Source organism: Gloeophyllum trabeum, assembly GCF_000344685.1.
Source record: "Gloeophyllum trabeum ATCC 11539 unplaced genomic scaffold GLOTRscaffold_00009, whole genome shotgun sequence".
Lineage (NCBI taxonomy): Eukaryota > Fungi > Basidiomycota > Agaricomycetes > Gloeophyllales > Gloeophyllaceae > Gloeophyllum > Gloeophyllum trabeum.
The window spans coordinates 197459-221553 of record NW_006920418.1 but is presented as its reverse complement, the minus strand read 5'-3'; the positions used below and the strand labels follow the sequence as shown (position 1 = coordinate 221553).

Here is a 24095-nt window from a genome sequence, read left to right as displayed (position 1 = left end):
TTCGACTTGAGACATTGTTCTATATGTGGGAAGATGGGTTTCAGATGCCGAGTCGCAAGTTATTTTGATGCGGTTGGATTTTTTTGGTGAAAGCGCAACAGTAAGAGATAGATCTGATGATGGTTTGTTGGAAGAACAATCGCAGGGTCGCGAAGCGTCTATAGGGCCGCTCGCACAAGTGCAGGTGATGCTCGTCTTGATAGATGTAAACCCGGTTTACCGAACCCCCCGCCGCGGTCAGCGAGAACCGGGCGGACTAGGAGCGGTAAGTTCTGGGTCTTGCTCAGTCGCAGGTAACTTCCTCGCCCCCTTTAGCGAGGAAGAGAGGTTTCGGGGTAGAAGGTAAAGAGTTGGTGAGAAAGGTGAGAAAGTCGAAGGAGATGGTGAGGTTCGAGAGAAAAGTGCTTGGTTGATCTAATACGGCGATGGGAGTAAGTCCTGTCAGGGAGGTTCACCTGGCTAAACGTCAGCACGTCCAGGCCCTGGAAATAAATCTATGCAAAACATTTACCTCGAACAGATGACCACCTGCAATGCACATCGCGAACGTAAGAAAGGGGGTTTTCGATGGCAGAAGAGCACAGATCACGTACGGTCGGGTCAAGAGACGTAAATCTCTATTCCTCTCCTGGTCAGTAATGTTGGCGCGATGGGTCTCTGCGTCGTGCAGCTCAGTGACGACGGCAGAGAAGGTCCAGTGAATGCTCTGTCGGCGGCGTCGACGTAGTCGGTCGATAGGGTTCGCTCTTACAAATTCGGCGAAAGCAGCCTACAAATTTCTATCGATGGAAGTCCGGTAATTTCCGGTTGACTCGCATGCGGGGCAGTGGCGCGGGACCGTTGTGGCAGAGCGTTTCCAGCTCCTTCTGGGGCTCAAGGAGGGCCCACATACCAAAGGTTATCTTAAACAACCGTACCGGTGTAAGCTACATAGCCTACAACCTTGAATGAGTCATAGATGTGAAGATTCGAGGGGCTTTATTAGTTGTCGATACTGTGTTCGCCCCGCGTTGCTTCAAACCTCATGATCTAGAGTCTCAGAAGGCCACAGCCCGGGAATAAGCATGGACTTTTCAAGTAATGGATTCCAGTGAGTGCATGCTTGGGGGTGTCAAGGAACTGGATGGAGATGGGTGTTGCAATTGGGATGCACTAGGTGTCGCGAGTGAAAGCACTTTTCCGAGCCACATAATTATCTACCAGTACCGAGGCTGTGTTACTCGGCACCGTTACCCTTTGATTATGTCTGCACGTCTGCACTTGGTGCCAGCAGGTTCCTCCCTTTTCAGGGGATCATATATGGCTTACTCGATATACACCACCTTGCCCTGCAACTGTGGGCGAGTCACATAACACTCACGAGCAGTATCTGGCGGGGCTTCGACTAGACGCCGAGATGATGGTGCGTAAAGAGTGCGTTCAACAAAAAGTAAAGGACCGGCGTTTTGCACTGCATTTCAGGGACGAGATCAAAGACGTCGGTACAAACACTGCATGCGGTCCCATTTGTTATCTATCAAGTCGTGAAACAATCGCGGATAGATTCAGAAGCAATGTCAAAGACATTCGCTCACATGAGACGTCAGATACAACACTTGTCAAATCTTACCTGACGCTGTGGGATCTGTTCCCAAAATATGACCCACTCGGCAGTTCATCGCGACGCCCACGGAGCACGGGTAAGTGCATCATTCCCAAGTGTACCCGCCGCTGAAGCCCAAGGCGCGCGCGTGCCCACATTGGTTGGCCCGAGCGCGGGCGGAGCTCCGTTCGACTGCGGGGCCGTCTCGTTGACATCCCACTCCAGAAGGCCGCCGAGGGGAATGTGCTGCACTACTACTCGCTTGCCCAGCACCTCTGCCTACGGCGGAAGATAGTTGGAACACCGATGTGCTGCTAAGACGAGCTATCTGCTTACCTCGTACATCTTGAACAATCCGGAGTTTACCTTGCCCCAATTAGGCACGCCGACTGCGATGGCATGTAGCTGCGACGAGTGCTCGTGGAATGGACCATGCTTAACCTGGTGAATCCGCGTGATTTGCATAAAGTAGAGATTCGTGGGCGGTAAGGGACGTCTGAGAATGGCAGAGACCGGGATTTCGCTTTGGTCTAGGGTACATTGGCCGAGCTCATGTACCTGTAATTTCAAGGAGAGACTTACCTCGTAGCTGGGCACTGCCAAATATGTATCCGAGGAAGCTGTAGTCGTCCAATCCCCAGACCCCGTGGCTGCCGGCCGGCTCCAGCTTGTATACGTCTTGTAAGCGCCAGCAGAGTCTGAGATATCGCACGAAGAGGATCAGGACTATCTGCCGCTCTTCATCTGGATTCGGGTGCAGAAACCGAACAAGGGTAAGGCACAGTAGAAACAGCCCGAACGACGTCTCGTGACCTGTGCCGTAGTCCATCCGGACAAAGTGTCCGAAGGATGTCAGGAAATACGGTTTAATTAACGGTACTGCAATTGATAAATGTGAGGGAAGCAGTGACGACAGTAGCGAGTCTGCTTCCTAATAATACGGGTGTTAACTCAATATCTCCAAGGGGCAACCTTGCGTACCTCCTCTAAGCGCTTGCCCCACGTCCGGAACGCGAGGTTACCAAACCGTTGTGGAGTCAGTAACGGAGGGATCTCGTCAATCAACGAGTCCAACTTGTCTAGAAGCGCTGTGAGGCTGGTGATTGCCTGTCGGGGGAAAATGGTATAAGCTAGCGAGTTCAAGACAAAGTTCAGAAGACCGGCGAAGCCACCTGGCTCACGGACTCAGGCTCCCATGGGAGAAAGGTCCCCACGACAGAGTCGCTGAGCCTGCGCAAAAAGATTCCATAATCTCGGTATCCACGGGTCATCTTCCATACTTCCACATCGTGATCGGTGCGTATCTTGAGCGTCGGCGGTGAGGATATCTGTTTGATGTCGGAAATGGTGATTTCGCGCAGCTCAGACAACTGCGATGCAGCCATCCTGATATTCGGAGGCAAGAATTCGGGGTGGTCAGTACCTTCCGGACGAACGCACTGCCAGTACTGGCTTGCACTACAAGGCAAACTAGGGAGGGTGGCCCGACTCCGACGAATTCCAACCTACTTACCCCGTGACACTGTTACGGGTCACGCGTTGCCGAACTCCACGCGTAGCGCGTCGCCTTTAGCACCGAACTTGCCACTCCGCCTTCGCCCTATACTTTTGGTTTTCACATCAGGTCTAGTAGAAGGATGGCTCCATTTGACGACTGGAATAAGATTGACGAAGACGACGAAGACGAGCTGCAGGACACATCGGTAAATCATTCCGCCCGTTCCTTGTCTCGACTATGACGCGATTCCTTCCGGTAGTGGCTCGAGGGCAAAAAAGATGTTATCCTATTTTGTATAGACTGCTCTGAGTCTATGCTTGAGAGTTATGACGACCCGAAGTACGAAGACACGAAAACATGTCATTTGTACTCCGCCCTGGAAGCTGCGATGCAGATCCAGAAGCGTAAGGTCCTTGTCGGCCCGAACGATTCGGTCGGGATTATGCTGTTCAACACTGTAATGTCTACGGTAGCTTCTACTGACTTCCACTCATTGGTCTCTCTTCGACGAATAGACCAGAAGAAACGAGTCTACCTCTCAGGGGTCTGAGATCAAACACAATAACTTTGTCTATCAGCCTATTGCACAAATCAGCGCACCAAAGGTCTTAGAACTCATGCAATTGCTCGATGGTCTGCGTACTATCTGCAAGGTCTGACACATTCTGAATGGTCTTTGCAGCTGCCAGAGAGGATCCCGAGTACTTGCGTGAAACATTCCCTCCCCTAACGGGGAAGCGAGTACCTATGGGAGACGTATTCACCAGTTGCAATTGGGTACTACGTGATGGGTTAGCAGGTCTTCTTTCCCTCTATTCTGGTAACCCACATGAAATATGAAATGCTGCTAGAGCACCGAAAACCGCGACAAAGCGTGTGTTCCTGATCACAGACGAGGACAATCCACATCCTGGCATCGGAGGGCAGAGACTCCTGACCTCCGCACAGACAACACTGCTTGTGCGGATAGTCATATCCCTGTTCTGCAAACTCTGACGCTTCCCTAGGATCTCACGCAAGCGGGGGTCAACGTGGAGCCTTTCTTTATCAGTACGGAAGAAAAGCCCTTTGACACGAGCAAGTTCTACTCTGTGAGTGTCAGAGGTCCCTATCTGTTTCAACGTTAATTGAAGCCTCGCAGTCCGTCTTGCTGCCCACGAACCTTGAAGATGCAGATGACGACCCCGACTCGCCTGCTTCTGTGCTGCCCGAGTCGATCTCCATTACTCGAATAGAAGACCTGATCTCCCAGATGCGAATATATGAAGTACCGAAACGCTCGCTATTTAATGTGCCTTTCCAGCTTGCCGACGGGTTTGTCATTGGCGTCAAAGGGTCGGTGAAGGAATTCATGTAGCTGGCCGCGCATCCCTAATTTCATGATTAAAGGTATGGGCTAGTAACAGAACAGACGAAAGGATCGTATAGATATTTTGTTGATCTGGGGGAGAAGATGGAGGTGGCTGAATCACGGACGGTCTACGCCGATGTGACCGATATCGTACGTTCGAACGTCCGTTTTTGCTTTTGCATACCTCAGCGCAAACCAATTTCACGTAGGACGAACCAGAAGAAGTGCCAAAGCCTGAGATCCTCTACGGTATGACACTGGGCGGTAATCCTGATGAAAATGAAGCCGGGGGTCGCCTCGTTCCAGTTGGCTGTCGGGTGAGCATGCCGTACATTCTCCCGTGGGGCTTCCTGGCTTACTATGTGCAGGTATTTTATACCGCAGAGGAAGTGAAGACGTTTCGCACATTGGGCTTGGAGCCAGGTAGATATCGTTGAATCCAGTTACATTCCCGTTTCATTTTCGATTGTCCTGACCTCTCACTCTCAGGAATAAAGCTGCTCGGCTTCAAGGACAGATCGGAGTTGCTTTTTGAGGATAATGTCAAGCACTCGACTTTCGTGTATCCCGATGAAATGGTGATGTTTCCCATTCCATTGATAGTACATTTCCACTAATGTAGCAGGCAGACATATTCCGGAAGTAAACGGACGTTCGCCGCTTTGTTGAAGTCTATGATTAAGAAGGACAAGATTGGTCTAGCACTGGCCTTGCTGCGGCGAAATTCATCACCCATCTTTTGCGCATTGCTTCCGCAAGTAAGTATGCCCTCTGCCGGCTTTTCTGCCGAAAAGAAGTTTTCTTGATACTTCCGAACTTTAGGAGGAGAAACCAGACGAGACGGGTTGGATGGAGCCCTCCGGATTTCACCTCATCCCGCTGCCCTTTGCGGATGATATCAGAGCTGCGCCCATAGACGAAGCCTTGCGCAGTACGTTCCTCTCTTCCTTATTTCGGGAATTTACCATTACCTGCATCTGGTTAGCACCGGAAGATATCAGAGATGCGGCTAAAGCCTGGATACATAAGTTGTCTGTGAAGAACGGTACTTACCCCCCAGATGCTTACCCAAATCCCGGTTCGTCCGCGCTTGAACTACGGAGGCTCATGACTTATTATTTGTCCTCAGCGTTGGCGTACCATAACGCCCAGCTGGAGGCAAGCGCGTTCAGAGAAGAATATGACCCAGAGACATTCGAGGACTTGACAATTCCGAAGTATGATATGATCCACAAGGTAATTCTTTGTAAAACTGACTTATTAGGTCATCTTCTGACCCAGTTGAATCGCTACAGCGAGCCGGTCCGCTCATGAAAGATTGGAAGCTCGCACTCGTAAATGATGAATCATCGCACATAACAATTGCCACAACCGGGTCAAAGCGCAAGGCTGTGAGTGACACGGTTTCTTTGACCTCCAACTTCTCTTCCCCTTGATGATGGGATGTGAACTAAAGTTTCATCTCCTCTCAGGACATCAGCGTTGGAGAAGCGGAAATTCGGTCGAAATACGAGTCTGGAACTCTGAGCAAAGTAAGTATTCCGGGACCGGAACATGCCTAACACTGATGAACATCAAATGATGTATCATTGCAGCTCCGAGTGGATCAGCTCAAGGAGTTCTGCAAGAGCAAAAGCTTACCTGTCTCTGGTAAGAAGGGTGAATTGATAGATAGGGTCGCAGAATGGCTCGATTCCCATCCATGATTTGAGTATAATCCGTATGCTCACACTTCCTTCAATGTATGTCTCTGCAAGGGCAACACTCCGCTTCCAGAAGTCCAATATCTGGGTTACGAATCATTGATCTACTTGATCCTTGCCGCCTTGAGGCGCCGTAGGGCTGTTGTCACCACGCCTAATACAGCACAGTTTTTTGGCCACATTCTCCTTTGTGTCTCTTCATAACCTGTTGGCTGTCCCGGACATATCGGCACGCGAATCTAAGCATGCGATTGCCGTGCGGCTTCATCGTACCTGGCCTTGGCCTTGGCTCGAGACTGTCCTCTTGCGCTCTTGTTGCCAATGCTACGTCTGGCCATCAGGTAAGTCTCGGCTTCAGAAGACTGATTTGATTTCAGAGAGAATCGGTCCCGCCTCTCCGGTACAAACGGTTCAATCATCTTCGCCTTGAAGCCGCGGTTCGTAGCAGCCGGGGACTCTGCCTTTGTTCTCGCTACATAACTGTTATCAGAGGTAATAGACGGAGATGGCACCCTGCTGGTCTAGTCGTACGTAACGCACCAGCTGCGACGCTGAGGAGTGCGGAGGAAGTGTCATACCTCTGGAGTCGATGTGCGAAGATACGGCCTACTTACTCTTCTCGTTATTGGAAATGAGCCCTGATTATGACTTACCGGACGCCTTGCACCTTCTGTCAGGACTGAACAAGGCTCCGGAATGATAGGCTTCGTATGCCTAGCGTTGATATCCAATATTATGTCTACCCTGGGCCAGTTCGAGCCTCACAGTGCTCTATCTACACATTCCTATAACAGTGAGGCAAGGCTTGTGCTTTATGAAATGCTTACCCTGAGCACCCCATACTGTACGCGTTGTGTGCCCGGGCCATGCGATGGTCGAAACGTCTATTTCCGGTAGATAACTCTCATTATCGCTGATGTCCTATAGGCTAGCAGCGCCAGGTACCAGGGTTTTAGATCAGGTTCATGATCCCGGAAGCACTAGTGCTTCTCTACTCCGCAGTCCCATATACCTACCACCTGTCTATCGACATGGTCGTGGACGATGCTTTGCCGAGTTATACGAGGGAAGACTCCAACCTTCAAATTCGGTCTGACGGGCCTGGGGGAGCCCCCTCACACGAGTGTTCGCTCGAGAGCAAGGGGAAGAAGTGGCTGAATCTCATTATCAAGAATAGCCGTGCAGCGAGCACACGATCACTGCCTATATTCAATGACGGAGACGCCATTACTGGCACAGTAGAGGTAGAACTGGACAAGCCCGACGGTATCAAGTCCGTAGCAGTAGCGGTTCGTAGCTCTGCTTCAACATTCATGAGACAACCTTCTTACACCCAGTTACCCTCCAGCTTCTGGGTGGAACGACCTCCGTGGGCCAAGAGGAAGTTCGTTTCCTAACTGAGGAACAGCTCTTGTGGGCGTCAACCGCCAATGATGGCCCACTTCGCGGACAAAACTCGTGGCCATTCTCTATCACCATACCTAGTGAACTTCCTGTGGCTTCAAAATATAATGGCAGGCCCGGAGAGAAATATCGACTTCCACCTACTTTCTCCGAAAGAGCAAGCCCTGTGTATATCGATTACAAGATCGTCGTGCGAGTGAAGCGAGGGCTTTTACGAGCGCAGTCAATGTAAGATTGTGTCTCCATCAGTGTGCGGCCTCACTCAATACTAATCACTTACTTAGCCTTACTCAGACAATCGGGTTTATACCACAAAGCACCGGGGAAGTCCCTTCATCCCATAGGCAAAAGGCATACGCTGCCGGAGCCCCATTGCCCGGTCCTGACGTTGACCCTGAAGGATGGAAAGTGTTACCAAGAATCCCAATGAAGGGTACGCTCTTCGGTTCAAGAGAAGTAGAAATCCAATGCCAGGTCAGAGACGTGCGTATGCGAAGATTCATCCCTCTAATTATACGTCTCCTTGTCAGTTAGCTCTTTCAGTGCCAGTAAGTTTACTATGAGCTCCGATGGCTCGCCTGGACGCTGACGGCTCGGCGACAGTTGACGTACGCCGTAGGAAGCCGCGTTCATCTCTTTCTCACATTATCCGGCCAGGACCAACAGGCTATCGACCTCCTATGCAGCCACGGTGCCAGCAGAATTTTCCTGGTTCGATCAGTAATGGCCGTATCCCCCGGCAGTAAGTCAAGGAGTGACAACACCTTCAAAACAAGCTCTAGTAGGGCTCTTGTTTGGAGAATAGACGACGCTGCCTTAGAGGGCGCAGGAAGCTCAGAGACAACATTTAAGAGAACGCTGCAAGGAGAAATTGAGGTCAAACATGCATCCACACCGACATTCAATTTCCCAACTGTGTCCATTACCGTCAGTCAGTTCCTTGAGAGGTCCCATGTCTTCCCCTGCTGATTCAATCGCACTCGAATGGCGTCTCAGTATGAAATAGTCCTCTTGCCCTTCCGCGCTCCGGGTTTTGTCCCTGCTTCAAACACAGACCAGCCTTTGCTTTCCGAGCAGGTGAAGATAGTTACCTCTTCCCCGCCGGGGACTGCGCCTCCGCGTTCGTATGCGCCCCCGGGATACGAGATGCCCGACGAAGGCAACTACAATAATGTTATGGGTGTCTTGGAAAACGGAAATCAGAGATTTCTCAATCATCATGCTCTGAGTTAAGACTCTTCGGGATCGTGGTGGCGTGTAGGGTGTTGACTATGAATTCCGTGAACTCGCCCCGAATGGTATCACAAGTAGTGTGCGTGATCTCCTAGAGACTGTATTAGCTATTGAATTTATTCGATATTAACATGGGAAAATCATGCAAACGGGGTAGCTGGATGCCCTGTCTTATATATTTGAGTATGCAAGTGCTGGCTATGACGGCGACTCATCACGTGCCAAGAATAATGTATGAGTTCCCTATTTTCAGTGCAATTGTCGGCTGCTCCGAAATCCAATAATTCGCCACTAACTTCCCACCGTTGGTACGCGAAATATTCATGCTCGGCCGCGTGGCGAACGACGTCCTTCTGCTTCACGATTGCGCCTATGATCGTTGGAATTTAGGACGTTTGCAAATGTCCAGAGAATGGGTAATAGATACCAGGAGCGAAAGTTCACCTCCACATGGGTTTGCGATTGTTGATGCTTACCGCCTCAGGGATTACAGGGCCTGCGTGCCAAAGGTTTATCAGAGAGGTCTAATGTCCGCTTCCGGACCCTGACGCCAATCTAGTGGGTACAACATTTAAGTAGGCAGCTTGGACTCGGGGCCTTGAACAGCTGAGATAACGTACTGTAATTAATCTTTGTTTGGAGCATGACCGGGCTCTCCGAGACAATGTATGCGGGGATACTTGTAGAATGGAGTGCAGCCTTGTTCGGTTTCAAGCGTAAATAGGTGTACATGTATTGACATGTAGCTTGAGCACGACACAAGAATGCCCCGGGAGGCAATGACGCGTAACGTCACGCGTTTAGGATCAGGGCAAGTTGAAGCAAATCTGATCATTGTGAAGTTCACAGTTCACTCGTCGCAGTCCATTCTTACCTACAGCCGCTTGCAGATCGATAGACCATCAATTCAGAAAACCACGTATAGTCGGAGTGGGTCGGAGTGGGTGCCAGGGACGTCGGAAGAAGGTAGAGAAGTCCAGATGGTCCGATTTCTGTCTCTCGGGGACTTGAAATTGCTTGTCCGACGTGGTCCGACTGTAAATGATTTTCAGAAAGCGGGCCCATCGATCTGCAAATGGCTGTAAGTCCACTGGAGTCCCAGCGACAGTACTGACTCAGTGACTGCTTACAGTCATTTGCAGATCGATGGGCCCACTTCTCAAAAAATCGTTCATAGTCGGACCACATCGGAGAGGTGAATGGAAGTCCCTGAGACACCAGAATCAGACCATCTGGACTCTTACGAGTCCCGACGTCTCTGGGCGTCCCTGGCACCATTTCCGCCGTACTCCGACTGTAGGCGACATTCTAATGGATGGCCTGTCGATCTGCAAACGGCTGTAACTCAACTTAAGCTAGTGATAGACCGCTGACAGAGCTATGGTAACGCTGAGCGGCTACTGCATGAAGGAACTCATACCTTTGGAGGACGATATCACCCGTTATGATTCTGGTCATTTATCCTCGCGAAGTTCTGAGTCGCTGTTTCCATCTTGAAGGTACGTCGGGGCACTCCTTCTGGATCATGATGCTAAAGTGGGCACACCGAGGCATATCGAAGGAAATAATGGATTGTATCATAAGCTGCGCTCCATCTTGCAGATCCCAACCTGTCTCATAATCCAGTTGCTGGAGTGCGGACAGACAGCTATCACATCGCGATGTGGGTGCTTCGCCCGACAACAGGACACTCGGAAAATGACGCAGCGCACCCACACGGGTCGCAAAACACCTGAGGCGGTGGGCAATATATCGCACATCGCGGCTCACGCTTCTCGATTGCAGCGCCTCTGCTTGCCACGGCTACCACCAATACGCACAGCGTATAGAATGCGGTCTTCATCGTGCGCTGTGATAGACTGCAGGCTCAGTTTTCGGTTCGACTAATGAGTACGCCGAAGTGACATACGGGGTGTACGGCCCTGAAGTTCGAAGTATGACCACACGGAGACCAAAAATTCGAGCTGGACAGCGAGCTGAGGTAGCAGTGAGGATCAATCGATGACCTGTACTCCCCACTTACGTTTTCGTCTTCACTAAGTTGGTTGTGTAATTTTTGTGAGTTCTTCTCTGCATGTTATATACGTCGAGCTAATCTCTGAGCATACTGCGGCCAGACTTGGCATGGTTTTTTTGATGACTCCGGAAGAAGGCCCATCACTTCCGGTAAGTGATCATGAAACCTTCGTTCTTACCGCTGCCTGCCAGATGAGTGTTTCGCCTCACGCGGACGCTCCCCATAATGGAGAGGAAGACTGCATGATGCAGCTAGTTTGAGACCATATCTCCAATGATATTTCGTGCGTCCGTGCTGTACCTTGGAGCATGATTCATTCCAGCTCCACAGCCCTGTGCATGAAATGAGACTCCACGTCTGTTTCGATCGTCGCTGTATTCGGCCACGCGAGTGAAAGGGCGATACACTAGAATGCCGTCAAACACCTCTGGGAGCGCATCATATATAGCTCACTGCGGGCTGATTACAACTAACAGCATGATATTCATTCATTTTCCGAGAAGTCAGCCCAGACGGTATACCGTCCCTTATGTACGTGGGCAGTTCTTGTGTTACAAAGTGCTTGTCTCGGGGGAACAAGGCTCAGTAGTACACCTACAGGGCGGGCAGAGGTGGTACCCCAATTCACATGCAATATCGCAGGTTATGGGTTCCGTTGAAGTTGCTCTACCCATGTGAGCCAGCGCAAGAACAAATACTGTGCTGAGCATGGTAAGTCTCATTTTCTGTCCTGTACCTATATTTACTTCAGCCCCTATCCGAGGATCAAACGAATGCCGACTTACAATGGGATGCCGTCCGTGATTCGAGGAATGGGATTGTTTCAATAACTCAGAGGACCTGTACGGACTGCGATCAGGAGTGACTCGCGATCCGGGCGTCAAGCACTCACGAAGGCTCTATGAAAAGGTTCTCCGACCCGACGTGTTGTTCGCGGGCCCTACATTTATATGATGCCCTGAAATACTGCGGCAAGCTATTAGCGCAGTTGATTGTCATGCCCTGATTATCTGACCTCCGTGTTCCTGTGGCGTAATCACCATTCTCTCCTGACACCCACGAGAATGTCTGCTCTATCCTGCGAAACCAACCCCAGCCGGATACTACGGTGTCACCCGATATAGGCACCACGGTCCAAGTACAGCTGGCCCGAGCAGTCCATATTTGCGTTGACGGTGCGTGGTGGGATCTGTCGAATTCATGATGGCTAAAACCCGCAATTGGGAGGGCGCTGACGGTACTCTATCCGTACGTGTCTCGTTGAGTCGCAACATTGTTATTCACTCTGTCGTTCGAGATGGTGGCGTTCGATATACCCCGGGACCCCGGCTCCGACAATGTACCTTATCAGAAGTCGTTATGTTGGCAAAGAGTAGTATATTGATCTCTCGTTCAAATAAGGTCAAAAACCTACAGGCCGCTCTTGGTCGGGGAACAAACCGCGGTGGTACAATTGCAGGGCGGACACAAGTGTTGCGGCGGAGGACAAAAGATATCACAGACTATCTGACGTCCCTCCAGGATAGCCGCGCTAGTTCTGTGGGCTAAGACGAGACACAACACTGTGGCGACAATAGAGAATCTCATGTTCTGTCAGGCCAATGGAGGTATGCGCATGCGACGACTCAGCTACACATTTGGATTCATAATGGGTAACACAGACTTACGAGCCACCTAAATCGCGATGAGATGGGAGGACAATGAATATTGAGCGTAGGACCTGCAGGTGACTGGGAGAGAACTTGTGAGTGGTTTATGCCCTCGTCGGCGTCTGCTAATGGACTCACCACTGAGGCTCTGTTATGAGCTGCTGAACCGCCCAGCGTCGATGAGTACTTCTCTCTTATGTGGGCGCGATATTGCTGCGGTTTCCACTCTACAGCACGGTGCCCACCAGTCTGCCTGGAGATACGAAATTACATTGTAAGTGTCTCAAATATCTCCGTGACGAGTCTGTAGACCCATCTGCACTGAATTAGACCTCCCGTGAAGTTGTCAGATGGTTAATGTTCAACGCAGGGACAACTAGTTTCGAATGTGCTATAACGCTAGAGTCGGAGCCACCGCTCACCCGACACTCGAAAACGTTCATGGAACACGGACTTCGACTGAGGGCACCTTCACAATGAATTCAATACCTGACACACCGCGCTGGTGCGCCACCATCACACGTCAGCGCTAAGGCACCTAACTTGGCTGGCGATCGGAGAATGAAGACTAGTTGGTCTCGATGCCACTCCCGAATGGCAACAGCGACCATACGCTAGGTCAATATACCGTAAGGCCCTGAGATTGTTCGTCCCGACATAAAATATCATAAGCTACAGCCGTAATCACGACCATCACAATACAGAGGACATCACAACAGGCATAACTCCAGCAAGATAGATATCATAAAGATTGCGACAAAATGCATCCACCCTATGGATGGCCCTGATGCGTCGTTCCGGAGTGAGATGCCTGTTGCAGTGACCGCAGTTCCAGGTTCCCCGATGGTCGCGGTTGGTATCGGCGCCTGGACGCCGTTCATACCCGTGGCCACAGACGAAAGTGCCGCGAACCCGACGGAGGGTGGCGAGAATCGAAATACCGAATACACGTTTTTCTGGACAAGTGAGCAGGCGGCGCAAGTGACAAAAACCTCGTGCAGTCCAACTTACCAAAAACGAGTCGCCGATAATCCATGAAGGTACCCCCGTGCCTGTCGGGATTTGGAAGAATGCCCCAATGCATTTCCCACTGCCATCTTGCAGAGCTGCGTGTTGGAAGTCGGCACTTGAGATTGGCCAGGCGGGGCCACCGAAGGATATCGTGACGTTGACTTTCGTAGAGCATGCTAAAGCCGAGACAATTCGTGGGAAGAAGCGTGAATTAAGAACGAGAAAACCGAGATGCAAGCAGAGATGCCCAGTGCCAGAAGAAATGGAGCTTACGATAGAGATAGTATCCCGTGTATCCTCCCGTCCCAGGCTCTGAACCGGGGATATTGGCATATATCTGTGATACCGCGTCCGGTGGACCACCAATCAAGGTCGTTCCAGTATCGATCGCAGCGTACTGCTCTCCGGGTGATGGTGAAATCATTTTCCCTTGCACAGTCAAACCTGGACAAGTAAGCCATCGTGTTCAATACTCGGAACCATCATAACATGATAGGAAGTCGCACTAGTCATGGGTATGGTCCAATACAGTAATCTATCGGAGGGTACGTTCTGGTAGTCAATCATGCCGGTATATAGGGATTGATTTAAAAATCCTACAGAAGGTTAATGCGCAACGTTCCGAGAGGACTTAAAGCCCCATACCCATCGTGAACTGTCCCCCGGGCTCGAGGCTCTCGACATTAGTAGCGTTGTTGAATCTTGACAGAGAGATGGCGGTCGGTCAGAAGGTTGTATGCAAAGGGAAATCCGTACCGGGTCAACTGAAAGGACATCACGGGCTCCGACCACGCGTTGGCAGAAGCCAAGGTCTGCCAGAAAGGTGTGGTTAACTGGCTGGCAAGGCCGGACCATGCTAGCCCCATTAGACCGGAAAGCGGGGGTGATAGGATCCCCTGTACTTGGTCGCACAGACCTGGTGAAGCATTCCCGTCAAGTCAGGTGAATCTCTAAGCCCCGGAAAGATGTATTCTGACCGAATGCCTGGTTCTTGACCTGAAAACCTGCCATTTGAACCACGTCCTGAACTGTGACACCTGAAGCCGCTCCGCTACCATAGTGGACGTTGAATGAGTTGCCTGTGTTTTTGAAGGTGCTCGAGAGATGTGAATTAAACGTGGGTATGACGCCTCCTTCAGGGTCAGTACAGCCTATTGTGCACGAGGACGATGCTATCCAAAGGTCTGAAGAGCCTGTGTCGAGGATAACATTGTAAGCTATCGGAGGCGTCCCTACAGCGATAGTGCCAAAATAGCTAACGAAGCACGATCTGTCAGTACCGCAAGAATGCATTCGTATGAGTTACAGCTTACTCTCCGTCCACTGCTTGGTTTGTTAGTCTTTGCGAGGCCCACAACGTACCGTAAGCTGCAAGGTCACTGCAGGCTTTAGCGGACTTACAAATTCATACCACTCCCCCTTCTAACCCTATCGTTTCCACCCGCATATTTGCTAATTACATGGTTTCGGTTACGTTGGGCCCAATCCTCCGAGTTGGCGCCAGTCCTATCGCGCGACCGTCGTACGATGGGTATAGTCGTTCCGGATGAGATCGGTATTGGTTCACAGTTGACGGATAGTACAGATAGTACTAGCAAATATACCGACAGACTCGTCATAGCCCTCATCATTTTGCCTCGCAAAATGTGTGTTCAATTGAAGTCCGGGGTGGATGGGACCAAAGAAAAGGAAAGGCGCAGGGTCCAGCCGGTACAGCAATTTATGCCCTCCCGGGGCAATATTGGAGGAGGTCTCGGACAGAGCACAAGACTCGTAGCCAAGCTCTTCATATCCGCCGAGCAGAGGCCTACTGCGCTGATGTGTCGCAGAGATCACCGCCTTGTCCCGCGCCAGCGGTGGACTGCCGAGTACACGGTCTTGGCGCATCTCGGTGCAGAGCAATGCATTGACAGATTTGGGAGAAATCTGTCCAGGCATTGCATTGCTATACGGATAGCTTCGTAAGTGTTGTACCTCGCGCAGAGTTGGCTTACGGCGGGTACTGGTAAGCGTGTTGAACACAGTAGGATGGCGTGAGAATACTTAGATTTGGCCCCGCCACATCCATCCAAAATGTTCGAATTCGCGGCGGCTACCCATGTGCTGAGGTTGACGATGCCGCTGTAGGCATCGCTCCATGTAATACCGGCGTCTTCGCAAGTCTACTTCTACTCCTAGACTACCCAAACTATGATCCTGTAACATTAGAAATTATAACTCTACGACCCATCCAATACCTACACTTAAGCCAAAGTCCCGAGTCTACACGAGAATAATCCACAAAACAGAAAACACAACGAGGACATGCCTCGCATCCACCCCCATCCTCCCCACCCCATTTACCACGAAATCCGGCAGGGTCGAATTGCCCGTCCAAATATTATCATCGCCCACCCAGACCACCGCGAGCCCCGGCCCGGGCACCTGCACCTCGCACCCGTCCCAGCAGTCCACCTGCGCCGTCACCTGCTCGCCCTGTAGGTCCCCCACCGCCCCCACCGTCTGCCCCGCCCAGCTGATATCCGTCCGCTCGCGCACGGACGGCGCGAGCAGGTAGCGCACCTCCGCGGTCGACTTGAGCCCGCCGGGGATGCGGAACGTCTCGTTCTGCCCCGCGTCGTCCGCAAAGTTGAATAGCACGAGCTTCCCCCGCGCGGAACCGCCGTCGTCGTACACCCCGTACGCAGCCACGCTCGCCCCCGAGACCGTCTCCGACGCGTTCAGGTTCAGGTCGACGACGACGCTCCCGGAGGCGCTGAGCGTCTCTGCGAGCACGAGCTCCGCGTAGTAGGGAGAGCCCGTGCGCCACCCAGGTCGGTTCGACGTCGCGTTGGACGAGATGTTCAGGTTCTTGAGGTCCTGTGGCGCGCTCGGCGGGTCGAACAGGTTGTACCGCACGTCGTACTCGCGCGTGTGGAGGTACACCGCGGAGAAGTTGGACGCGGCGTGTTTCAGTGCGGCGTCGATGACCCAAAGGGACGCGGCGAACGTATTCGAGATGTTGGAGCCCCCGCAGGAGACGGTGTTCATTTCTGTGAGGAGCATGGGGACGCCTGTTGCCTTGGCCAGGTTGATGCCCTCCTTGTTCCAGCTTACGAACGTATCCACTATTCATCCATGAGACGCCCGTTTCAACAGCGTCGCTGGCAACTTACGGTTGGAGTGGTCCAGGAAATACGAGATGTTTGTGTTCTTTTCGTTCTCGCCGCCGCAGATGTGCGTCGGGTAATGCTGCATTCTAGTTTCGGCATTAGGCTAATATCTCACGAGAGCAATGCGGAACCGCCTACGAATAATATTTGTAATTCATGTCTCCGAGACCAGCGTGGATGACGTCCGTTAAATTCCTAGAGTATGGCTATAGCTCGCATCATAGTTCTGGCTACCGCAGACTTACCATCCGCAACAAACAGTCGGGCCTCCGACTAAAGGGGATTGTATCAGGTTGCCCGACGGCGTATTACGAAGTCCGTCAAGGATCGTGCCGACGTCGTTAATCTGCAGTTGTCAGTCCGCGAAAGGTTGACTAGCAAACACAAGGCCTCACATAAAGCGAGATATTGTAACCCGGAATATTCCCATGGCCAGAGTAGAGGTCTGGTTCCTATTTCGATTTCAGTGCTAGGTCAGCAATGGCCGGCACTCGAGCGTACATTACCGAGGAGGAAACCATCCAACGAGCTACCAAGTGCCTTGTAGGCGGCCTCAGCCACCTCGATCACGTTCCCCTCTCCCCAGCTCGGCAGGTCCTCTCGCATGCTCAAGCCTACCAGAAACGTCATCCCGCCGACTTTCTTCTGCACGGCGTTCAGGACCTCCCACAGCTTCGGCCCGAAATTGGTCGGGATGTTGTTCGAAGGTGCGTCCGGGTTCGGGAACGTAAGCATCTGAGACTGGTCGGCCAGGTAGGTAGACTCGTCCATCGAGTTACCTCCCACCCGTATACGCAGCGGGGAGGAATCGGCTAACCTAGACCGGATGTTGTGGAGGTAATTGAGGATGGCGGGAGGTATGGTGGTGTTTGACTCGCCCCATAATGTGTTGAAAGAACTGAGCTCGAAGGAGATTCCCAAGAAATTGTCATAAACTACATTGACAGCGGAACTCGCGGGCGGGTTCGAAGGGAAGTTGACGTCCACAGGCGGCCTCGCCCCTGCTACAGAGATTACAGACCAGCATAGCCAGATGGCAGACGAGCGGATGAAACGAGCGTGCATGTTCCTGTACGAGACAGGACGGGGAAAAGGAACTTGGAACTTGGAGAAGGTGAAGGTGAAGCTTGGGTGAAGCGAGTGTGCATCGCTGTCGGCGTGCAGTTCATGCCGTGAAACGGTTGGGCCAAGCAAGGCAAGCAGATGCCAAGCTCGGAGGGCACGCGACATATCTTATTGCGCCCGTTAGCCAAGCTTTTCAGAAGCAGGGTCGCCGACATATCTTTGATGACAACCATATCTCGAAAAGGAATTCGAAGAGAATTGTGGCACTGGCAACAACTTAGCAGGCAGTGGACTGACGAAGTTGAACTCCCTTTCACTACAATCCCGATCGAAGCATTCGAGGGTTTAAAGCATGCAAGTGGAAGGAAGCACCCACCTTTTTCCCGGTGAAATATGTGCTTGCCGTGATATCATCGGCATCCGCGGCTTTTGATGTGTGGCTGATTGGGAAAGTCGCTAGATGCGACAGAGTCCACAACACATAGGCTCTGAATAGACAACCTTAACCATCTTGTATGTACAGGAGCCTGGCCGACTCACTGGGTACCGATATCGAGTATGCGGCAAACTGTGAAAAGTCAAAACGACCCGGGCCAGTCAAAGGTTAATTTTGTTCAACAGTGGTTGAAAAGAATTCGAATCATACTGCTGTCGAAAATCTAATCCTCATACAGAAAATGATCTTTGCTCAGTACTATTCCTTGAACATCCATCTGTTTTGCAAGGCGGCAAGGGGCACTGAACAAAGTTTGGCCTTTGTCTGGTTATTGTTGTGTGGCACAATACAGGTAAGTATTGTGACTGTCAAATCTGATCATAATTCTTTTGCATATAGCTATCGCACGGGGATTGGCAGATGTTCATTATCCTCAGCTTCATCACGCAAACAGTCACTTGCGGTTCGAGTAGCAAATCCAGCTATCCACATCTTCAGGCTGGCTTCTCACAAGGCCCCGCTCACTCCCTGGACCCTTTGAGGCTGGCGCGATACCACCCGCTCCAACGTCGCAAGATCCAGAACGGATACCTTCTCAGGGGAGCCCTTTTTTGGAAAAGTAGCTGTAGTTAAATGGTGAGGTGTTGACCATATTGCAGGGAATACCGGCTCGAAGTAGAGTAGAGACTCAAATGCCAGTGATGTCCCCCGTGGAGGCACCTGCAGCCCGCTGCTCGAAGAGCACAAGCCAGTCTCTAGAGCAGAGAAGCGGTAACGGCCCTACTTCCCCTGAATAGCGTACTTGCTAGGCTAGCTGTGCCTAGCTCCGATTCTCCTCATTATATCGGTCCAATGAAGAAGTTTGGGGCGCATGACATTGAGATATAACCAATGGTAATGAGGAACGGGGATAACGGGCGCAGTCTGAAAGGAAACCATGAGGCTATCTGAAGACGAGTTCCATTGAGATTATATACAATTCAAGTGGAAAGAGTTTACTTTCAGCATCCAATAGTAGCACAGGGGACGGGGCTTACGAGCCTCGGCAGAGATACAGAGCCATCGGAGGACCGTCCAACCAGGTAAATTGAGCCGCTGGAGCTGGTCAAAATGATTGGATGGGTGATAGCGAAGTGTTCTACTCATTCTATAGTGAATATGAAACGCTTTGGTCAGTGTCATCCGCCCGATATCTACCGCCGTTCGGCTGACACTTGCGGTATCCGTCCGACGGGTCGTCTAATAGTAATAGAATATGAAGGCGCAAGGGTCCGGCTCGATATCGCTGCACTTCACATGGGATCGTGATAAGCTCTTCTCCCTGTCATGAGCCAAAGTCAGACATTCTTGGTCTGCAGAGTGTTGCAACTTTGCCCTAAACATCAGCATACGGCGGGTGGCAAGACCAACCTCTTTGAATTCAATAGGCTCTGCCCCACGCAGAAAGTATGCCAAGTATCCGGGGGCGGATCGCGCTGCGAATATTTGAAGGTATATAATTGGGTGGTACGTGCGCAGAGCGATATCATTCGTCTCGAAGGGGATGTTCGGACTTGGTGAAATTCAGAAATCGCAGCCACAGGCGGGGGCCCGGCCACTCCCGGCGGCACCGGGTATTACCGGCTCTCCCCGTCGTCAATCCCTCACCAGACAACTCGCATTACACTCACAGGCTCGAAGCCTTCCCTCGACTCTCCTTTCGTCGCCAACCCCTTCCGCATCGTCAAAAATGATGCGCCCGACATCGTTGCGCGCAGCCGCGCGCCGCATCCCTCGCCAGTCGCGCGGGATGGCCTCGTCACCGTCGACGGAAAATGCGCAGAAGAAGGCGCAGGAGTATCTCGCGACCGCGCAGAAGCTCGGCGGGCAGGGGTTTGAGGCCGCACAGAAGTATGGGCAGCAGGGCGTCGAGACGGCGAAAAAGATGCTGGGACCTGCGGGCGAGAAGGCTAGCACTTTGCTCGGAAGTGAGTGTTCAACTGGGTTTTGCACGCGGGGATGGATATTGCTTGCATTTTTCTCGTCGCGTTTCAGCCCGCTTGAAGTGTACGAGTACTCAAAAGTAATGACATCTATTTAGGCTACAAGCAACCTCTGTTGTACAACCTTGCCGTCGCCCGGGAGATCCTGAAGCAGGTCTACGTCGCGGAGCGTCTGCAGCCCCCCACCTCATTATCCGCCATCACCAACGCGTATTCTACTCTCTGGGCTCGTGCCAGTAATCCGGCATACTGGAGAGAGGTGTTAAGGAACGGGGAGTGGAAGAGGATAGGTGTTTACGGACTCGAGGCGTACGGGATCTTCAAGGTGAGTAATAGTCGTATTTGTGTGAGGTCGTCGTCATGTGTTGACTACGTTTAGATTGGCGAGATCCTAGGCCGCAGGAGTCTTGTCGGGTACGACTTACATTAGGTATCTATCCATTAGAGTGCATCATCAACATGTACGGAAGGCTCTGTTAATTCTTCGTCGTGCCGTCGCTTCGAATTCCTGCGTTCGCGTCGGGTCGTGTGCGGCTCCTCATACCCTCATATCTCGACCTCAGGAGTGGATGACGGGTCGAGTATGCCTTGTCAGAGAGGAGGGAGTAGACCGACGCGCCTTCTCACTGTCAGGCACTGTAAAATCTCAGTTTCCTTGGATCCTTGGCCGCAGGGCATGGCGATCACCACCTCCTGTGTGACCACGGTCGACTTCGTACATCTCATCGTTGCCTGTCCTATCACGTCTGACACATTCCAGTGCTTTTCTTGACGAAGTTCCACCCTACAGACCTGTTGCATTCACCCTGACAGTCGCTGGATAAACTAACCTCTTAGCTCCATTATATGTGTTGGGGAGTACGGTCGGAAAGTCCAGGTATGGCATTATTATCAGCTATCATTTGTCAAACGTATGCCGTCCCTATGGTCAGATCTTGACCTCAGCAAATTGCGAGCTTCGGGCATCCTCTACATCGGGGTGGAGCGGGCAGCCTCTTGCTTCAAGGCGAAGAATACACTGCTTCCACGTTGTTGAAGCAAAGCTTACATTACCGTGGCTTCTGCGACAACCGCGCTTGTACGAAAATTGGTATCTGGCATGCTATAGCTAGTAACGGAGGCAGTGGCGGCAGGATCCAATTCACTTGCTAGAGACGTCTCCCCAAGTTCCTCCTGTGTTATGACATGCTGGGTAGATCAATCTAGAAGCCCACCTTGGCCATCGGAAATTCCAGGTATGGAATTCTCTATTCACGATTCCCGACTGACGTGACGTCCAAACTATCACGCAAAATGTCGTACACACATGAACGGTGTGAGCCCGATACCGGCCACCTTGACGAAGTACGCCGATGGCGAACGTGCTGATCGCATAGGAGTCTGACAGCTTGCGCCAATAATGGCGATTCCAGCCCGGATTCGTCTGTACTCACAGTTAGTGGTCCCGGTACCGGTCCGTGGTCCCTAACGCTGGCTCTGATCACCGATATATCGAGTTGGTGAGGAACATCTATAAATCCTGGACTGGTGAAGACTGATGACTGCGACTTGAGCGGGGTTAGCGACAATCGCAAGACAACAGTTATTGCCTTCAGATACAGTTTGACGCAACCACGACGGGCCCGGCCTTTGGACGTCGTGCCTGGCGTTCCCGCCGTATATTCTGCCGACCAGGAGTCTAATATATACTAAATATCGAGGCATCGGTCAGGCACAAGGTGTGGCTGTGCGTCGGACATCTCGGTGAAATTATACGCTGCAGCGGGATCGGGCTCGGGCGCCTTCCCCTCCGGATCAGTTGCCACAATGCGTCTTTTTGAGCCAATCCGACGCCCCGATCGACAGCTGGACTTTGCGTTCCGATTCGAACTATGTGCCGGCGGCGGCCCATGGACTGCAGGTTTCGCGGCTTCCGCCGCTTTGGGAGCAGCCTCTCTGGTCCGCGATTCAAAAGCAATAAAGCGCAGGTTGACGCTCGTGGTGGCGTCCTCCCCATTTGTATTATTACTGTATTCACAACCCTCCAGTGCCCCCCGCTAAACTGCTTTTAGTCGCTCAACATGGCGGTGATGGACCTGGTGTAAGTTGATCTGATCTCAGGCTCGCTGATGCCGCCGCCGCCTCATTCAGGATCCGACTGACGCGCAATATACAGGTTGGGACCCACTTTGATAGGTTATTAGCGTTCTTTCTCGAGGCCGACCGTTGAGATCTCATACAGCTTCGCAGGGGTCCTATTCAATGTCTTTCTCTTCGGTTGCGTGATAACGCAGTGTTATCTATATTTCATAACATTCAAGAAGTACGTCGTCTGTGTCGTCCGGAAAAGGCAGTTCTATGCAACTCTGAATTGTGATATCAAAGCGATTCACCCCGTATTCGTTTCTTGGTGAGTATTCAGCCGATTTTCCTGAAATACTTCCATTGAATGCGGGTTCATAGGTGTGGTTCCTCCTCATAGCGGACACGCTGAACTCCGCTTTCGAGTGCGTCGTCGCGTACGAGTACACCATCACCAGCTTCGGTACGTCCCCGTTATGGTAAGGGCCCTATTGTGCTGACTATCCTTCCGTGCAGGTGACTATGTCGCTGCGTCGAATGGAAATTGGCGCGCCGGCACCGGGCCAGTTCTGATCGTACGTGCCGTCCGCGCATCTCCCCAAAGTTGGAATCTCAAGTCCACGGCTTAGGGCGTCATCGCTGCCACAGTGCAAGGGTTCTTCGCCTGGCGGGTCTACCGGTTAACCCACCTGCGGTGGTTCTTCATCCTCATCTGCTGCCTTATCTTCGTCCAGTTCGGTATGTAGCATTAGCACCACCTCTCTGGTCCCTCCTGCTGAACTTGGTGTTGGGTGTTGTCATAGTTGGCGCCGCGGGAACTGGAGTGGCGGGAAGCATCATCAAGCCGTTCGCGGAATGGGGCAGGTGGCAAGTCAGAGTGCCCATCGTCGTGTGGCTCGTACTCGCGGCGACGGTGGACTGTCTGTTGACGCTTACCATGACGTTCCACCTGGTACGTCGCGATTTTGTGATGTTTTCTCAGTGCGTTTTCTCAGTGCTGCTTCTTACCGCTCGTTTTGTCTGCCTTCAGCAACGCAACCGTACTGGCTTTGCCGTCACTGATCACATTGTCACTAAAATCATCAAACGTAAGTCGCATCTTTGATCATAATTGAAAGCGGTGTCTCACATGCCGCATGAAGTCACTGTACAGACCGGTATGCTTACAGCCGTGTGGGCCGTCCTCGATCTCGTCTTGTACCTCTCGGTGGTAAGTCAAATTCTCCTCTCCATCTCCCCACCTCTAGAATTACATGACCATCCGCGCAGCCTCAACCCGTGCACCTCATCTTCAACCTCCCCCTGCCGAAGCTGTATACCAACTCCCTGTTGTCGACTCTGAATGCGCGCAAGAACGGCGCGGGAGACTCGAGCCGCTCGGCGCCCGGCGCGCTGTCGGATATGCACTGGGACCACCAGCAGCGCTCGAGTGTGACGGGGATCCACGTCACTACTGTTGCCACCGTGAGTCTCATCACGTCCATCTGATTTTCTACTTGCGAGCAAGGCCGACTACGGACTGGTAGGTCCACCGCGACGAATTCGAGCTGTCCGATAAGAAGCCGGGTGCGCTGCCCAAAGGGACGGGCAATGATCTGAGTGCGTCTCGGTGTTTTGTGTAGTACGTGTGTGCGCCCAAGCTGACTAACGATGGTGCAGTCACGGCAGGGGACTCCGACGACGCTATCCCCGAGCTCCGCGGGAAGGGCGAATACTCGGTCAAGTGGAAGTAAGCATACTAGTAGGTGGGATTCTGTAGGAGAGGATGAAAATTATAGATGTTGTATATTATTTACATTACATCCAGTACATTCCTTTGTAGTGTAGGTTTATCTCATGGGTCTTTATACTCTAACGTACGGATCATTATATGATATAAAGATTTTTCGAGGACATATGTATACGTTGGATATCTTACAGGTTCGAATCGGGTAGTCTCCACAGCTACTGC

General features: G+C 51.9%; 7 protein-coding genes across 7 annotated transcripts; 4 read left to right on the top strand and 3 right to left on the bottom strand.

The window, feature by feature from the left end:
* Positions 1-1384: 1384 nt before the first annotated feature.
* GLOTRDRAFT_116663 (Phosphotyrosyl phosphatase activator) lies at positions 1385-2967 on the bottom strand (the record flags this gene model as incomplete). The annotated part of the gene is made up of 6 exons (XM_007869111.1): positions 1385-1513; positions 1796-1861; positions 1919-2112; positions 2165-2513; positions 2564-2689; positions 2755-2967. 6 exons carry the CDS (start codon positions 2965-2967, stop codon positions 1385-1387), a joined length of 1077 nt encoding a protein of 358 aa, XP_007867302.1.
* Positions 2968-3219: 252 nt separating this feature from the next.
* GLOTRDRAFT_62376 (Ku DNA-binding complex, Ku70 subunit) lies at positions 3220-6131 on the top strand (the record flags this gene model as incomplete). Its single annotated transcript, XM_007869110.1, has 18 exons — positions 3220-3285; positions 3340-3537; positions 3596-3713; positions 3763-3871; positions 3932-4040; positions 4088-4171; positions 4222-4415; positions 4470-4569; positions 4641-4748; positions 4800-4854; positions 4921-5009; positions 5061-5189; positions 5254-5362; positions 5417-5509; positions 5561-5667; positions 5727-5822; positions 5904-5963; positions 6027-6131. Coding segments are annotated over 18 exons (1929 nt in total), but the record flags the coding sequence as incomplete, so codon positions are not given.
* Positions 6132-7165: 1034 nt separating this feature from the next.
* Positions 7166-8507, top strand: GLOTRDRAFT_44143 (uncharacterized protein; the record flags this gene model as incomplete). The annotated part of the gene is made up of 6 exons (XM_007869028.1): positions 7166-7423; positions 7483-7766; positions 7823-8012; positions 8069-8086; positions 8142-8330; positions 8391-8507. The coding sequence occupies 6 exons, from the start codon at positions 7166-7168 to the stop codon at positions 8505-8507; spliced, it is 1056 nt and encodes a 351-aa protein (XP_007867219.1).
* A 4498-nt stretch (positions 8508-13005) lies between these two features.
* On the bottom strand, positions 13006-15079 carry GLOTRDRAFT_116661 (acid protease; the record flags this gene model as incomplete). Its single annotated transcript, XM_007869109.1, has 10 exons — positions 13006-13051; positions 13209-13393; positions 13449-13624; positions 13722-13892; positions 13955-14044; positions 14094-14149; positions 14205-14364; positions 14426-14703; positions 14762-14788; positions 14850-15079. 10 exons carry the CDS (start codon positions 15077-15079, stop codon positions 13006-13008), a joined length of 1419 nt encoding a protein of 472 aa, XP_007867300.1.
* A 465-nt stretch (positions 15080-15544) lies between these two features.
* Positions 15545-17665, bottom strand: GLOTRDRAFT_77790 (uncharacterized protein; the record flags this gene model as incomplete). Its single annotated transcript, XM_007869108.1, has 6 exons — positions 15545-16555; positions 16604-16686; positions 16739-16795; positions 16846-16946; positions 16996-17052; positions 17102-17665. 6 exons carry the CDS (start codon positions 17663-17665, stop codon positions 15711-15713), a joined length of 1707 nt encoding a protein of 568 aa, XP_007867299.1. The 3' UTR covers positions 15545-15710.
* Positions 17666-19742: 2077 nt separating this feature from the next.
* On the top strand, positions 19743-20687 carry GLOTRDRAFT_77787 (uncharacterized protein). Its single transcript, XM_007869107.1, has 3 exons — positions 19743-20068; positions 20182-20408; positions 20463-20687. Exons 1-3 carry the CDS (start codon positions 19831-19833, stop codon positions 20511-20513), a joined length of 516 nt encoding a protein of 171 aa, XP_007867298.1. The 5' UTR covers positions 19743-19830; the 3' UTR covers positions 20514-20687.
* A 1373-nt stretch (positions 20688-22060) lies between these two features.
* On the top strand, positions 22061-24081 carry GLOTRDRAFT_116659 (uncharacterized protein). Its single transcript, XM_007869106.1, has 13 exons — positions 22061-22163; positions 22239-22258; positions 22313-22385; positions 22448-22472; positions 22526-22607; positions 22661-22719; positions 22774-22882; positions 22948-23096; positions 23175-23232; positions 23287-23354; positions 23414-23608; positions 23671-23743; positions 23804-24081. The coding sequence occupies exons 1-13, from the start codon at positions 22144-22146 to the stop codon at positions 23875-23877; spliced, it is 1005 nt and encodes a 334-aa protein (XP_007867297.1). The 5' UTR covers positions 22061-22143; the 3' UTR covers positions 23878-24081.
* Positions 24082-24095: the final 14 nt, after the last annotated feature.

What these genes read in the sequence shown, in the direction of transcription:
- GLOTRDRAFT_77787 (XM_007869107.1), top strand. Translation starts at nt 19,831, where the DNA reads ATGATGCGCCCGACATCGTTGCGCGCAGCCGCGCGCCGCATCCCTCGC. An exon ending in GGCTAGCACTTTGCTCGGAA is followed by an intron (nt 20,069 to 20,181) that starts GTGAGTGTTCAA and finishes ACATCTATTTAG; the next exon opens with GCTACAAGCAACCTCTGTTG. An exon ending in AGGCGTACGGGATCTTCAAG is followed by an intron (nt 20,409 to 20,462) that starts GTGAGTAATAGT and finishes GACTACGTTTAG; the next exon opens with ATTGGCGAGATCCTAGGCCG.
- GLOTRDRAFT_116659 (XM_007869106.1), top strand. Translation starts at nt 22,144, where the DNA reads ATGGCGGTGATGGACCTGGT. An exon ending in TATTTCATAACATTCAAGAA is followed by an intron (nt 22,386 to 22,447) that starts GTACGTCGTCTG and finishes GTGATATCAAAG; the next exon opens with CGATTCACCCCGTATTCGTT. An exon ending in ACGTCACTACTGTTGCCACC is followed by an intron (nt 23,609 to 23,670) that starts GTGAGTCTCATC and finishes ACGGACTGGTAG; the next exon opens with GTCCACCGCGACGAATTCGA.